At 38.3% G+C, this 17,027-nt stretch overlaps 1 protein-coding gene and 1 long non-coding RNA gene across 2 annotated transcripts; one reads left to right on the forward strand and one right to left on the reverse strand.

Moving 5' to 3' along the window:
- The first annotated feature begins 195 nt into the window (after positions 1-195).
- LOC123871351 lies at positions 196-2,479 on the forward strand. Its single transcript, XR_006797255.1, has 2 exons — positions 196-2,058; positions 2,414-2,479. It is a non-coding gene; the product is annotated as an uncharacterized LOC123871351 (long non-coding RNA).
- LOC123871335 (ceramide synthase) lies at positions 1,952-17,015 on the reverse strand. The gene is made up of 7 exons (XM_045915082.1): positions 16,846-17,015; positions 9,868-9,968; positions 6,383-6,544; positions 6,082-6,244; positions 5,716-5,913; positions 5,301-5,531; positions 1,952-4,658 (listed from the first exon to the last, which is right to left on the reverse strand). The coding sequence occupies exons 1-7, from the start codon at positions 16,864-16,866 to the stop codon at positions 4,452-4,454; spliced, it is 1,083 nt and encodes a 360-aa protein (XP_045771038.1). The 5' UTR covers positions 16,867-17,015; the 3' UTR covers positions 1,952-4,451.
- Between the last annotated feature and the right edge of the window lie 12 nt (positions 17,016-17,027).

Below are 17,027 nucleotides of genomic sequence, written 5' to 3' on the forward strand. Positions count from 1 at the left end.
TTGTGTACATACCGTTAAGTGCGAATAAAACGTGAAAGACAAAGCATAGAAAACGCGTTTCTAACAATTGTCATCCTAATTAACGTTATAAATGTGAAAGTGTGGATGTTTTTTACTCAATCACGCAAAAACGGCTGATTTGAATGAAATTTGGAATGAAGATAGATTATACCCTGAGTTAACATATAGGCTACTTTTTATCCCGCAAAATCAGAGTTCCCGCGGGATTTTAAAAAACTTAAATCCACGCAGACGAAGTCGCGGGCATCAATTAGTTTTAAATAAATAAATAAATATTTTTTATTCAATTAAACTTTTACAAGTACGAGTACAAGGTACATTTGAATCGTAAAAAGTAAGGGCCGGGCCACAAACTGAGGTTTGTTCAAATCACAACATGCTCATGATTGGTTCGCACTTGCGTCATGCGAAAGCCGTGATTGGCTTTTTTCTTTTTCTTATAGGCAAGCGCTTGACCACAATCACACCTGATGGAAAGTGATGACGTGGCCCAAGATGGGACGCGTTTATCTAGAAGATGCCTATACTGGCTCAAAGTGAAGTGTTACGGTGCTACAGTCGAATAGAAGACGCGTTAGTCAATACATATTATGCACTGCCCATTACGGTAGTTTCGTTACGTTATAGAATGGAGCGTGTAGAATATTTCTATGCTTTGTTGTTCACTGACACAAAGATGTACAAAATCGTACGCGTATAGTGCTTCGAGGAGCCCCCACCTTGAGGCTTGCAATCCATTTCCTAGGTTCCTATTTAATAATTATGATTAATAACTATGTGACTACCTTTATAAGAGTCAGTGAGAAAGCACCATTCAAATACACCAATATACAATTTCATTTCGATATACAAATAAATTAGCGACTATATCTACGCGGATTCGAATGTTCGATAATATATACGTGGATGGTTCTTGGTTGAAGTTTTTAGGCCACCACATGTTATCGCGCCTAAAGTCACAATCTTTGACAGTTTTATATTAAAATAAGTTTGTCTATCCTTTTCTTTTTACATAGGTAAGAAAAAAATGCAGACACTCAAAATTTTTGTTGCCATTCAGAGTCAGTACCAATGCTTGTTACAAAGTTTTCTGTCCCACTCACTCTGCGAACCTCAGAAAATGTTTACACAGACAAAACAAGAATCAGAAATATGTGGCAGGCCTTAAACTCACTTATAACGAAATCAGAAAATTAGGAAAAACTATAAAGACTGACTTTAAAGACATATTTTGTATTCATCATAATATATAAATTAATCCTTTTACTGGAAATAAGATATAAAAAAAATTAAATCGATAAAAAATGCTTCAAATGGAAATGGAATAGTTTACAAAAATGCGAAAGAAATGCAGAAAACAAAGCGATAATTTAATAAATAAATAAGTAAATGATTATATTTTTTTTAATTCTAACGTCAAGTATAACTTTTATTTGTTTTTATTCATAATTTATTTTTGTCAATTTCGATCAATCAACAGACATAACAAGATTGTAAGCAATTTATTCTGTTTAAAACATACATACATACATAAATCCCAAGTCTATATATTGGCGTATTTTTTCTGAAAATACTTAATTTTACTTATATTATTACTACAAAGTTTTTCAGCGTTGAGATAAATATACATACAGGGCGTAACCAGAACGCTCGCAAAGACTTAGCGTTATTATTATACTACCTAAACACAATCCAATGCCAATAACCGTAATAAATGAATTGCCTTATTTTGTAGTTTTAGTGATTTAGAATCTTTCAAAACCGTAATGTATAGCGTGCAAAATCCGACTCAAAGTCCCACTTACGACGCGGCATCGACTCCGAGTGACCTACTTACCCAACGTTCTTTGACCTCTAGTGTCAGTCAGATGTTTTATTTGCAACATTATATTACGAACTTTTAAAAATACAGGATTTTTTATTTATTTTGTTTTGCGTTTTTTTTTGTGGTATCTTATGAGTAATCATCAGTATCACCTGTCTTCCTTTTTACTAGCGTTCTGGTTACACCCAGTATAAGTAAATATATACATATAAGTATCATTTTTTACTAGGCATTTTTTTTGTCTTTGTGCGTTTATCTGTAATTTCTGCGATTAAGTATGGTTGTATCAAGAAAACATAACATAAACAGTTATTGTGCAAATGTTTCAAGTCAATCCGGATCCTCTTTGGTATCGAGCATAATATAGTTTCAAGTAGTAGTCTCAAGTTTAAATTGAGCTTTAGTTCTTGAGTACCAGCGATCAAATAAATAAATTTGCGTCTTGAATTACGAACGCATTGTCACATAGCTTGTTGAAGACCATTTGTTCAACAGTTCGCAGCCTTCAGCAATGATTACAGTACTACACTTTTATATGAACAGCATCAATTAAATTCCTTTGCCAAGAAAAGCTCAATTTAACGCCAACTAAAACCGTATGTATACCAATGAAATACAGACCTTATTGCTTGACGCTAAGATTGTAAACACAAGAACAATAGAGGCTCATGCTATCTCGCTCATAATCGCGCGTAAGCAACAACCAATAGCGGATGGACGCACGCTATGATTGGCTGAGATGTTTTCGCGCCATTCAAAAGTAAGATTTCTGCGCAGATGTACTGCGGCGTAACTTATAAAAGTGGTAGTACTTGTACGTGTATGAATTTACCCCAGTTTTTGCAATCAACACAAGTTTTTGCGAACACAACAAAAAAAAAAAAGTTATAGATTTAACACATAAGTGATGCGTCGACCTGTCAAACATACCTACACATATATTTTTAAAAACCTAAATCCTCGCGGACTAAGTCGCGTTCATTATCTAGTCTTTTATAAAGTATTCGGTCGTTCAACGATTAATAAGGAGGAATATACGTACATCAGATTCAACCTCACGATACAAACTAAACATTAAATAATAACAGTCAAACAATATTTAACAGCCATTTTGAATCCGTTAAAAGCTATACTTCTTACAATTCCGAGCGCACGTGAACTTTACTTGTGGTAACACAATGTCTAAGCGCTCCTTTGTACATGAACTAAAAAATCACATTTTTGTCTATACTTTATCCACGCAAAGAAGTTAGTACCAAGTATAACGCTCTCTCTGATACGTAATCCCATACAAATGACAGAGACAAAAATCTCAGTGGGCGTTAACCATTCTGAGACACCAACCAATCACAAACATGTTTTTAAAAAACATTCGAAACTTTACTTGAAAACATAATTTCGTTTGTAATTGCATGGTGCCTCTAAATGGTTAACGCCCACTGAGACTTTTATCTCTGTCATTTGAATCGAATGGATTACGTAACAGAAAGAGGGCTATGCTATATTCTTTCCATGGATAAGTATACAAATGAGTTTTCAAGCTGTAAGCTCACTTTTGTGGAAATAAATTGAATTGATCATAACTTTGGAACTTTTACGTAAAAAGTCTTAGCGTTATAGCTAACTTTGTTGTGCACAATCTCTACACTAAAATGATTGGTTTAAACATTTGCTATCTCTTTCATATTGCTCCGTGGGGAAAAGAATAGCACTACATTTACGGCCGAAATTAAAACAATCAATTAATCAATAATCTGTCGGTTAGTTACTTAGCGACGTAATTTTTGAAATAAAAATGGTCAAGTGCGAGTCGAACTTGCAAACAAAGGGTTCCGTATATCGTACAAGACTATGCACTTTTTGAATTTTTTATTATTTTACTAAGTGACCCATCGACAGATTACAGATAGGATTAAGTAAATCAACAGATGTAAAAATAATACCATCTTTACCCGCAGGGTGTCTTGCATATGAACAGCCGATTTAGAACCAAGGTTACGACCCATTACCCCTTCTTCCTGAATTCTGTGATGAAATAAATCATTATAGAATAACTCTAGCGACGTTAGGGCTGACGCATACCGACAGAGTGAAGCGGAGTCGTCTTTTTGATAACTTAAACTCAGCTTTATACGCTTTGACATACGGTTGAAATCAGTACAATGAAAGCAAAACTCTGCAGATACTGAAAAACACGCCATTCGCTATTTAATTTATAAGATTTGATTATGTACTAATATTTTACTTATGTATTAACTTTGTAATTAAAACTATTAATATTAGTTTAGTTTTTTATCTATATGCACTCTGAGCACGATTAACATGCATTGAAATTAAAAAAAAAAATTGTTGTTAAAAATAGATCGTTTCACAATTTCGCATGTCGGTGACGCAACCTTAAAATTTTTCCATTCCAAAATCACCAAACGCGCCTTAAAAGTTTTTTCTTAAATAATTTAACTTAATTTTCGTTGTCGTGCAAGTAAGTAAATAAAGTTGAGTTTAAGTTGTCATCATGAGAGACCTCGGTTTCACTTCTCTCTACAGGTGTGCGTCGCGCCTATGAGTGTAACTACGACCTGCGCCCGTGCCGCCGGCGTCTGCATCAACTGCGCTTGTGCGCGTCGCCCGCACAGAGCGCCTCGGCCTCGGCTTTGCCTCGCGAGGCCGCGGCCGCCTCGCCCTTGCCGCGCGAGGCTTTGCCCACGAACACCTTGACGGCGCCGACTGACATGAGGTAGAACCAGTACAGCTGCGGTATTAGCAGGATGCAGATGGATATCTTGCAACCGGTCGGTAGGGATTTGATGGCCTGTGGACAAATAATAAATATTATACAGAAAACTGTAATATTGAATGAAATCTTATAAAACTAAGGTCCTTTTTCTTTTCTTTATTTAAAACTAGAGAATGCCCGCGACTTCGTCCGCGTGAATTTAGGATTTTAAAGATCCCGTGGGAATTGTTTAATTTTCCGGGACAAAAAGCCTATGTCCGTCCCCGGGATATAAGCAAACTCTGTACCCGTCAGAATCGGTTAAACTGTGGGGCCGTGAAAAGGTACAGACAGACAGACAGACACCCTTTCGCATTTATAATATTAGTATGGAGTATGGATTAAATAAATACTTACATGTACTATAAGAAACAGATTTACAAGTAATCTGTGAAAAGAAATATAGCCGCTTTTCCCGACTCTGGGCTTTTAAAGACTCCAAGAGACCGATCCTGGGTTAAGCAAGATTACCGTCGCGTGGCAATACGCATACGAGAATAGCTAATCCATCGAGCAGACATGCTATGACTCTCAGGTCAGTAAATAAAAGACTTGAAATGTTTAATGTTTTACCCCCGATAGATGGCGCTGTATGCCTTTAGCTCGCGCTTCAAAGAATAAATTAGCCAATCATACTTTGTTTTATCCCAAAGGTACCATCAGATAATGATAACTCACCTCCAGATAGGGCAAGCCCACCACGCGGCTGTATAGCAGACAGACGTAGGGCAAAGATAGGACTCGGCACACTAGGAAGGCCAGCAGCATCGCCAGGCCGTTCAGCAAGTAGGCGCGGGAGTTCTTCAGCCGCAGCCGGGACAGCACGCCGCGCAGCGACACGAAGGGCGTCGACAGCTCCATCAGGTACACGAAGCCGAACACGCAGTCCCCTAGGCCTCCGCGGAAATACTGCCAACATATACCACGACTGCGTCACTACAGGAAAGTTGGAACGTTTGCTGGCAACACGGACAGCAATTGAGTAAGCGCGAAAAAGTTCGAAAACTAAAACCGAACTACTATTCTTAAAAATTCCATCACAGTTAACATTTTACAGCGCGACGTCACACTATACGAGGCGCAACAAACTCACGACAATGACGAGGAAGCCGAAGCCACCGATGAACAGATGGTGCATCAGTATGACGGGCTCGTGGCGACAGTACGCCAGGAAGGACGGCTTCTTGGCGGACGCGGCTCCGTCGCCCGACGACAGCGCGGCGTCAGGCTTGGAGGCGCGCCGTAGCTTTGTCTTGAAGTATTCCAGGTTTGTTGTCATATGCACGTGTACCTGGGGCCAGGAAAATGATTTTTAGGATTTCGTATCTCAAAAGGGAAAAGGAGTACTTATAGGATCCCACCCCGACTCCTCATCTGACCCATCTCCTCTACACCTACCCCACCTTCCCTCTCATCTACCTTACCTCCCCCAACTGATTATGAGGTGGACAGCACTCACCATGTACATGGACCAGATGTCATAGAAGAAGTAAGCAGCACCAAACCACGCATAGGCCTCCGACATGAAGTGGGAAGACTTCATAAGGTCGCGCGTGCACGACCACGCGCACACTACCGCACCAGTAACGCATGAGAAGGCGGCCTGCACTGCGGACACCAGCCTGGGAACAACATTTATTTGATTGATTTGTCTGTTAATGATGACGCACAAAAAAGTACACCCCCTAGCGCTGTCAGCCTCAGCTCTAGCCCTAGGGCTGCCCGGCACGTCTCGTCAGTGTCAGGATGGAGGTACTCACTTGTTGCTGATGTCCAGCACTTCTCCGATGCTGAGCCGGTATTTGTGGCGGAAGCGCGCGCCCGCGCCCGTCAGTAGGGCTGCCACGTTGAACAGCTCGAATAGCGTCACGAAGTACACCAGCCCTAGCGCCGTGAGGGCTGCTCCGCGCGTCTTTGAGATTCTGACGACAAGAGGTCCCACGTTAATATATTCAAGTACTTATGTGATAAAAATTTAAATTTAATTAAAAGTAGCTCAGCGTGTTATGGAGCGAGCTATGTTGGATATCTATCTCTCACGGATAAAATCCGGGACGAGGAAATTCAAAGGCGGAGGAACGAGTTCGGTGGCGCGCTCTTTCCCGGCCTATATCCAGCAGTGGCATATACAGGCTGATGAACTGGATTGGATTGAAAGAAACTGCTGGTATAGTGCGCGCCAAACAAATAGGTCATCTTTGAACTTAACCGCAAGACGCGTGGCAATAGCATTTTTAGGCGTCAGTGGGGCGCAACGTACGGGGGAGAGGGACACATCAGCCCACAAGCCGCGCCGCACCCCGCCTTCGCCATCTGCATTAGTGTGAGTGCCACATCCTTGCAACAGTAACAACAATAACTGTATAAAGCTCGCACTTGCATCGTAAATCAGACGCGACATTTGATTGCCGGTAACTATACGTTCAAGTATAGTTACCGGCAATCAAAAATAAATCATAACATTACATAGTAAAAACAAAAATATCACCAGTCAGAATTTGTTATCTTTGGCTTATGTTTCTTTAACCATTGTACGGGAGCTGTGTGTCTGTGTGCTCAACCGTACCAATAGGGAAATTTCCCACCGAGCGGTGTTGTGCTCGGTAGCGCCAGCTGGGCCGACGGTTAGACGTTGACTCTTCTATATATAGTGCAATTTGGTAAACGCTCTGTCAATGCGATTGGAAGTTGCGTGTTTCTCCCTGTATTCCAATTAAGCTACCCGTGCTGCCATCTAGGCGTAGGTCGTGAGTTATCAGGCTGGGGTTCGTGCTTCGAGCGTTGTTGATTGATTGAGTTTAGAAGCGACATCTTGTGAAGGTTGCGACCGCTACACCATGAAGGTATTAATACCAACTTGTGCAAATCGCTAACCGGCTATCGAGCAACTGGGCCTAGTTATGACTTGTGAGCTGTTATTTGTTGAGTTATTGTTACGTTAACCCCCGAGCAGTGACCTGCGATGCAAACTGCATACAATTGCACTTATCACTTGATTAATGACTACGCTGACTCTTATGATTTTCAATCACCAAATTCAATTTTGGTCGCATTAGGTTCAATACTCCTTAAACTAGGCTCGTACGTTTTATTTTTTTAGTTTAGTTAAATTGAAAAAAATTCAAATACTATAGAAAGTTTTTAGGTCAAAAATATGAATATTTAGAGACTAGTAACTTTTAACATGAGCAATATTTCTTTAAATATAAAACGCACGAGCATAGTTCTTCATTATATCTACAACATTTCTAAAAATTATGAAAGTTGGACTACATTTACAGGGACAAAAACGTTATCGCTTTTTGTATGCAAGTTTACAACTAGACGATCCTCTTAAGAACTTCTAATTTGGCACTGTTTCGAGAATCAGTTTCTTAAATTGACTGCAATCAGTTAATTTGAAAAACTAATCCAACAATTGAATCCAGGATATAGTAGGTAACGATTTGCACGGCGAATCTGCGATGCGCCAGAAACATCGCTGAGATAAAAGCATTTTATCGCGAGCGATAAATACTCGTATATCTAGAGCATCTATCTCGATTATAAATAAGCCTGTGTAAATAGCTTGCAGATTAAACGCGCTCAAGACGTTCTTTATTTTTAGCACATTTTAAAGAAACACTGTGGCTATAATGCGCGACAGGTCGAGATGGCAACCACGGTACGAGGCGGGGGACGCCCCGCACACCCGCACTCACCCGCGCTACCCGCACCGGGTTCCAATTTCGACCAAAACCGGCTTAGCGTAATTTTGTCAGCTGTCTCACACGCGTGGGTGACTGCAATTGGCGAACTTCCGGAGTGCGGCGTAATTTAATTAATCTACTTACAAATTCAATTCACATGTAACCCTATAGCGGAAACAATGGCCATATTATACAATTTGCATACAACATACATACAAACGTTTTGATATCGGTTTAAGACACCGAAAAACCATAATATCATTTCCACGAGTCACTCTATACAAAACAGAAGCTCAATCAAAATAATGATCATCATAATCAAGCAATCGCTGGCTCACTACTGAGCACGGGTCTCCTCTCATGATGGGTTTGGCTTTACTCCACCATGCTGGCCAAGTGCGGATTTGCAACTCCACACCTTTGAGAATATTATGAACAACTCGACATACAGGTTTCCTTGCGATGTTTTCCTTCAACGTTAAAGCAAGTGATTTTAATTGCTTGAAACGCACAAAACTCCAAAAAGTTAGAGGTGCGTGCCCGGGATTATGTAAACCCCCGACCCCCGAAGGGAGTCAAATAGGAGGTTTGTAATTTGTATAGTCCACGCGGGTGAAGTCGAGAGCATAAGCTAGTAAATAATATTATATGTACATATGACTTATATTACATGTATATAATACAAGTCGCAAATATAATGCAATTGCTTGTATAGTATGGCATATTATTGTAAATTGAACAGTTGAAAAGAACAACCGCCGAGTTTCTTGCTGGTTCTTCTCGGTAGAAACGGCATTCCTAACCAGAGGTAAATTATTTTGACGATCCAAAAGCACTTGTAAAAGTCTACTTGAATAAAAATCTACTCTATTGTATGTAGCCATCAGCCGTCGAGTATTACAACTTGAAACGAAATCGCGCGATTGTTTGGTTTGGGTGAGGAGGAAAAATGCGATAATTGTCATAACAACACCTTGCAGCATGACCCTACAGTTTTATTGTAACATATTAATTCCACGTATCTAGCAGAAACGATATTGAAAACTGTTTAAAAACATGCTTATCGCTACCTATAAACAAATTATAAAATAGATAACGATTCAATATGGTTTGCATAAATTCACAAAGTCCAGGTCTTTTAACCATATCCACATAAAAATCAATCAAAAAGCGGTGAAAGCCTAAACCTCTTACCGATCGGAGTAATTCCATTCCAGCCACGCAACTGTAATTTTTTGGAATTGTGTGTTTTAAGCAATTAAATATCACTTGCTGTAATAGTAAATAAAAACATCCTAAGGAAACCTGCATGCCTGAGAGTTCTCCATAATGTTTTCAAAGGTATGTGAGATCTGCCAATCCACATTTAGCCGCATGGCGGACTCCTTCTCATACTGAGAGGAAATCCATTGTTCAGCAGTGAGCCAGCAATGGTTGATGATGATGATGATCATAATGGTGATGATTTAATAAGCTACCATATGATAGTCACATATATGTGTTTTATAAAAGCCCTTTAAAAATAAATAATGACATTTAAAAAGATTGTAGAGTACCTGTCCTCTGGGTCGAGCACGACGACCAGGTTGATGGCGGCGGCGAGCGAGCTGGCGTTGAAGGCCGTCAGCACGCACAACATCACGCGGTGATGCCGCATCTGCAACAAGGGTACAGAACCTATTTTAGGGTTCCATATCCCCAGAAAAAATAGGAACCCTTACAGGATCACTTCATTGTCTGTCTGCTGTTGTTTGTCAAGTCCTGTTAAGGGAATCAAAACCTATAGGGAAGTTCTTGTTGACTTAGATTCATGAGACTTGGCAGGTAGCAATGTCTTATAGCACAAGTAAAGGGAGATATCCTAAAACTGTGAATTTGATTCATTACGTGTGGGTAGATAGGAAACGTTATACTGCGCGTATTTTAATTAAATTTTATTATTTATTAATTAGTAAAAGTGTTAAATGTTATAGTTTATTGTTTAATAAGTTTCTACACTACCTGGCAAATATAATTCACTGCACTTCAACAAGCTTCGACATCAAAATGGATCTACACAATCAGCTGAGTAAAAATATGGAAGAAATTGTGTCACAGTTTAAGTCTCGAATGGATAACTTCGATGAGGCCCTCAAACAATCACAATCCTCTTCAAATAAAGCTTGTGATCTCAGCTCGCTGGCTGCCGACTATTACGCCTTCAAGGAGGTTATGTGGAAGACACTTTCGATGCTGCAACAACAACTGCAACTGCTCACGGAGGGCTATGACAAGCATGAAATGCACACGCGGAGAACGGTTTTATTGTTCCATGGCCTACCGGAGGAGGACAATGAAAAAGTGGAAGGTAAAATCTGTGATTTGGTCTGTGATCGGTTAAAGCTGCCTATCCTTGAAGAGGCAAGTGTCGAAGCCTGTCACCGTCTTGGCTTAAAAAGGGATACACCACGACCTATCTTAGTCCGTTTTTCTAATTTAAAAGTGAAGAATGCAGTATGGAAAGCTAAGACAGCTCTAAAAGGCACCGGAGTCACAATATCAGAGTTCCTCACTAAACCTCGACAAGAGACGTTTGTTGCTGCCAGGAAACACTTCGGCATCAAGAGCTGCTGGTCATCAGACGGTGTTATAGTCATCGTACTTCCGGATAAAAGCCGTACGAAGGTTGTTTCGCTTTCTGAACTTAATACATTAATCGCCAAATACCCACAGACCGCCGCGGCCGTCTCTCAAGATACGAAGTCGTCGAGATCACGCCGAGTAAACAAACATACGGCCAAGTGAATGCGTCATTAATGAGTGGTGGCTAGCGCGTGTTGTAGTATCTCTTTTATTTGATGGCATTATACGCTTCGCTTAGTTAAATTATCAAATACACCTACAAACGAAACTCTTGAAGTCGTGTAATATTTGTATTAAGTACTTAAATTAATTATTGTTTTTACGATAGACTTACTTTAATACTCCTCTATAACCTATTGTTTATAAACCTATTGTTTTTAACTGAAGTTTGTTTTAGTATGTAAGTACTTATGTATTTCCTTTTGTATTTTCGAACTTAATTACTCCTTACTTTTAGTAGGTACCTTAATGTTAACTCGTGACTCTTGCCAGTTAGTGTAGGATAAAAGATTGTGTGATTTATCTTATCTTGCAATTTTTTTCGCTTATAGGACGTTTTTATATAAAAAAAAGTCTACTTATATATAATACTCTTATTAATTATTTTATTAGTATTTTGTATTTACTTATTATTTTGTTATATATTATTTTATTAGTTTAAACCAATGACAGAATGTGATGATATACTTAATAATGACTTTTTTTCGTGTTCCTCATCCGACGAAGAGGAGTTTCACAGTGCCGCTAGTAGCTTATCTCTGTGTAGTTGTAATTCCTCATGTAATCTTGACACTAAACTTAAATCGGTGCTGGTCAGTAGTGCTCATTGCCTTAATTTTGTACATATAAACGCACAGAGTATTCCGGCTCATTTTTCAGATCTTCAAGCATCTTTTAGCGACGTGCAGGTCGATGGAATATTCGTTTCGGAATCCTGGCTGAAACCATCCCTTCCTTCTATCCTTTATGCCCTACCGGGATACACGTTGATTCGCAATGATCGTACGTGTAAACGTGGTGGAGGGGTCTGTCTATATCTCAAGGACAACATAAAGTTCAACGTAATAAGTCAGAGTCCGAGTATATACTCTGGCAACTTTGAATACCTATTTTTGGAAATTTCATTTGACCATAAAAAACTTCTCCTCGGGGTAGTCTACAGTCCTTCTTGTAACGTAAACTATTTCAATGATTTTGACACCCTCCTCAATAACTTATCGCCATCTTATGAACACGTCATCATCATGGGTGACCTAAATACTTGCTTAATAAAAAACGACCATCGATCCAAACAATTAAATTCCCTAGTTTCATCAGTCAACCTAAAAATTCTTCCTCTTAACGCGACTCACTTTTCTCCTAATTCTATCCCTTCTCTCTTGGACCTCATAATTGTTTCTAATCCCGATAAAGTACTCGTTCACGGTCAACTAACAGCCCCCTTCTCTTACCACGACCTTATTTTTCTTAGTTATAACCTATCTGTCCCTAGACGTAAGAGCAAGGTTATCCTGCGACGTAATTATAAAGGTATAGACTTGGACACATTAAATGATGACGTTTCTAAATTAGATTGGTCCCCTCTTTTTTGCTCATCCACTGTAGACGACAAGGTTGATTTTCTAAATTCGACCCTCATAAGACTATTTGATGCACATGCACCTGTTAGATCAATAAGGGTCAAACATCTCCCAGCCCCCTGGCTCACTCCTACGATTAAAAAACTCATGACCAAACGAAACAAAGCAAAGAGTCTCTGTAAAAAGTACCCTTGTGATGTCAATGTGGCTGCCTATAAAAAGTTGCGTAATCTCTGTAATAGAATGTGTAGGGATGCAAAACGTCGCCATATTTTCTCTTGTGTAAATGATTTTTCTTCTTCACAGACCTGGAGGTTTTTTAAGTCTCTAGGTGTAGGAAAAAGTTCTGAAGAATCTAAGCCCTCCGTAGACATAAACTCTCTTAATCAACATTTTTCTAACCCCCCGGTAAAAATTTCCAATAGCAATAAATTCCAAACGCTTCATAATTTGGCCAATGTTGCCAGGCCCAAATGCGAACCCTTTCTATTCCAGGAAATTACGGTTGGTGAGGTTAAGAAGGGAATTCTTAGTATTACATCCAAAGCTGTTGGTAGTGATAACATAAGCCGAGATATGCTTATTCTTATCATTGATGTTGTTTCGCCTATTATTGCCCACATCCTCAATTTTTCTCTTTCCTCTAAATGTTTTCCTACGGCTTGGAAGTTAGCTCACGTTATACCTTTGCCAAAAATCTCTAACCCTTCTTCACTCTCTCAATATCGTCCCATTTCAATACTCCCCATTATTTCCAAGATTTTAGAAAATTCCGTATTTAAACAACTTTCCTACTATCTTTTTCAAAACAACCTTTTGAGTCCCTATCAATCAGGTTTCCGTCCCTTACACAGTACCACCACCGCTTTACTCAAAGTCACGGAAGATATTCGCCATGCTATGGATAACAAAAAATTAACAGTACTTGTTCTTCTTGACTTTAGCAATGCGTTCAATTCAGTGGATTTTGATGTACTACTCAACATTCTCTGCTCGCTTAATTTATCACCATCCGTAGTTGAATGGTTTAGATCCTACCTTCTTGGTCGCCGTCAGAGAATCTATGCTGACGGAGTTTACTCTGATTGGGCTGATATCTCTGCCGGTGTACCTCAGGGTGGCGTTTTGTCTCCTCTGTTATTCTCTGTTTTTATAAACGAAATCACTAAAACAGTTTCATCCCACTACCACCTCTACGCAGATGATTTGCAAATTTATAGGCATGCTGCTGTCACTGACCTGGCCGCTACAGTGGATGAAATTAACTTGGATCTTGCACAAATAAAGAATTGGGCTGACGCACACGGTCTTTTGGTAAACCCAAAAAAATCGCAGGCTATTGTAATAGGTAGTAGACAATTTCGAATTCGTGCTGATTTAAAAAATCTCCCTGCAATAGCCTACGATGGGGTAACTATTACGCTAACCGAAAGAACTAAAAATCTTGGCGTGATATTGGACGGCCATTTATCGTGGGCAAGTCACATTAATGAAGTGAGTAAGCGCATGCACTACTCCCTTCACTTCTTGAAACGTTTGCAGAATTTCCTTCCTCTTAAAACTAAAATCTTACTCGCACAATCTCTTCTGCTTCCTCTCCTAGATTACGCCGATGTCTGCTATTTAGATGCAACCGAGGAGCTGCTTGATAAACTAGATCGCCTTCAGAATTTGTGCATCCGTTTTATTTTCGGATTGCGCAAATTCGACCATGTTTCTCAATTTCGAAATAAGTTAAAGTGGCTCCCTATTCGACTTCGCCGGAATACTCATATTCTCACGCTACTCTTTAAGATTTTAAATTCATCCTCCCCCTCTTACTTGCGTGAGCGCTTCAACGAAGCCGCTCCTCGGGTGATGCCAGTGCGTTCGTGTGTCAAGTTAAACTCACTTGCAGTTCCCCCTTACAACACTATATTTTATGCTAAATCTTTTACGGTACTCGCAACTCGCCTTTGGAACTCACTACCTGACAGTATTTTTAAAAATAACCCTTCCATCAGCACCTTCAAACTTCGTCTGAAACAGCACTATCTTTCCTCTCTGTCATAACATATTGTTTACATATATTTATCGGTATATATTATAAGATATATTTATGACTATAAGTATATATTTATGTATTAAGGTATATATGTTTTTGTAAGTCTATTTTAATATATAAATATTTGTAAGTATATATTATAACATAATATCTACTATATTTATTTTTTATTTTTCATGATTACTGTCTATCTTTGCTGTACCTATTCTACTCCATTTACAACCTCTCGCACTGCCAAGGGTCACTGGTAGAGATCTCTTATAGAGATAAGTGCTTCCCTGTCCACTTTTTCTTTCCTTTTATTTATATTGTTACAACTTTCTGGTACAAATAAAAAATAAAATAAATAAATTTGTGGTGACATTTTTTATTTTCATACAAGTTAGCCCTTGACTCTGATCTCACCTGATATTAAGTGATGATGCAGTCTAAGATTGAAGTGGGATAACTTGGCGAGGGTATGACAGTTTCATTAAAAAACCCATACCCCTGATTGGTTTCGGCATCTTACCAAAACGCTCTTGGCGGCACGGCTTTATCGGTAGGGTGGTAACTAGCCCCAAATGAATCCTCCCACCAGACCAGACCAGGGACAATTTAAAAATTATCTCTTAAATAAAAAAATATAAACCTAGGACCTCCCACTTATAAGACCACAGCTCTTACCACTGTACCACGGAGGTTGTCAAAAAGACATTAGAATAATATTTACATACATACCAACAATTGCTTAGCCGGCAAGATTCAAACCTGCATCTTCTGGGTTTACGTCCGACACTCTGACCGCTAAAGCCACGGCGAAATTTGTGATATGTACCTATGTTCACTCAGTACTGAAGCGACTGTTAATGCCATCTAGTAGCAACACTTTGCAGTTTCACAATTTGGATATGTATGTAAAAATTATTTAGAAATTTCCTTCAAGTGTCGCTAAAAACACTATCATAAAAATTATAAAGATATTAGAAACCCAAAACCAAGTTGGAAGGAAAACCTAATATTATGTTGCAAATAACAGCTCATGACTCATAGAGGAACTATCAAGTGTCATGTACTGTGTACTAGATGATAATATACTATAAGAAGCAGTCCAAGGACTTCAGTTCAGTGTTGATTACAGTTATTATAAATTCTGAATTAATGATACAGCAGTGCAATGTTATAAGTAATTGTGGTGCAAAAAACTAAATTATTAATTACCAGAGTTGTTGTTCATTACGATAATAGGCACACATAGCTTCAATTATAGTAAATTGTTGTTTAGATTTCATTTTACAATTATATCCTTTGCCTACAAATATATTATAAACTTCTGGTTTCCTATGAAAATAAAATATTTGTCCATTTAACAATGTTTAACTAGTATACTGTGAATAAAAATTTTATTATTTATTTACAGTTTATTAGCTGTTGCCCACAACTTTGCCCGCATAGATTTATGTTTTACATTTTCTAAGAATTTTAAATTACCAATTTAACTAAAACAATAGCCCAATTATGTCAAACGTTTTCGACATCACATCTGTGAATTTCATGCAAGCTCCCTTGCTAAGTGAGCGTTTTGATGTTTGATGAAAACTCACTAATTTGACTAAGAGTCGTCATTCCTATTGTTGTCATTTGAATTTATAGTATATTGCTGCAATGGTGCATTTTAGCCAATAGGATGTCAGCTTATCAGAGAAAATTGCAAGGCAGAAATGTCAAATTATATTAAGATCAGTTCAATAGTAATGAAAAGGTAACAAATTGACAGACACATTTTTTGATATAAAATATTAAGGATGTGAATAAAACAGGTAAATCCAGATTACCAGAAACTGAGATTGTCTTGTTTACTTCATTCGTATGTAACTCAGCAGTACAAAAAACAAATATGTAAAAAGATGATTACTGGAAATATCTATACTCCTCAATGATAAAAATTTCAATGAAATGAGAACTTATTTAGTAGCATTTAAATTACTTTTAAAATACCAGCATTAAGTAAGCAAGGCAAACAAATACAGCATTTATGGTACTCTTTACTGTATAAGCAACTAACTCTTAGTAGGCACAATTGTATCCCAAAAATCAAGAATTCATTTCAACTGCAGTAGATGTTCTTATAAAAAGCAAAATATTTTAGGCTTTAGTTTAATTTATTTAGACTTAACCCAACAAATAAAATGGTATTCGTTCATGATAAGAAATAACTGAATACCTAATAAATATAAAAGTATGTACTGTTACTAAATAATTTGAAAACCAAAACCATGATCTTGTATCAACAACAAAAGTATAAATACCTTTGAAATCGTTAGTTCCATTTCTGTAGCACGCGCTTAACGCTAGAGGTTAAAACATCCTTGTTGGTAATAATTATGGGAAGATTTATCTTGCAAATAAATAAATATTGCCGAATAACTTCTCAATAACACCACACCACTCGAGTCGAAAAATTCAATTGTCAATAATGACAGATTCAGAA

The sequence above is a fragment of the Maniola jurtina genome, chromosome 13, assembly GCF_905333055.1.
Source record: "Maniola jurtina chromosome 13, ilManJurt1.1, whole genome shotgun sequence".
NCBI classification, from domain to species: Eukaryota; Metazoa; Arthropoda; class Insecta; order Lepidoptera; family Nymphalidae; genus Maniola; species Maniola jurtina.

Coding starts and splice junctions, on each gene's coding strand:
- LOC123871335 (XM_045915082.1), bottom strand. CDS start 16,866: ATGGAACTAACGATTTCAAAG. Junction 9,969..16,845: donor TGGAACTAACGATTTCAAAG/GTATTTATACTT, acceptor CCCTTGTTGCAG/ATGCGGCATCACCGCGTGAT. Junction 6,245..6,382: donor GTGCTGGACATCAGCAACAA/GTGAGTACCTCC, acceptor TGTTGTTCCCAG/GCTGGTGTCCGCAGTGCAGG.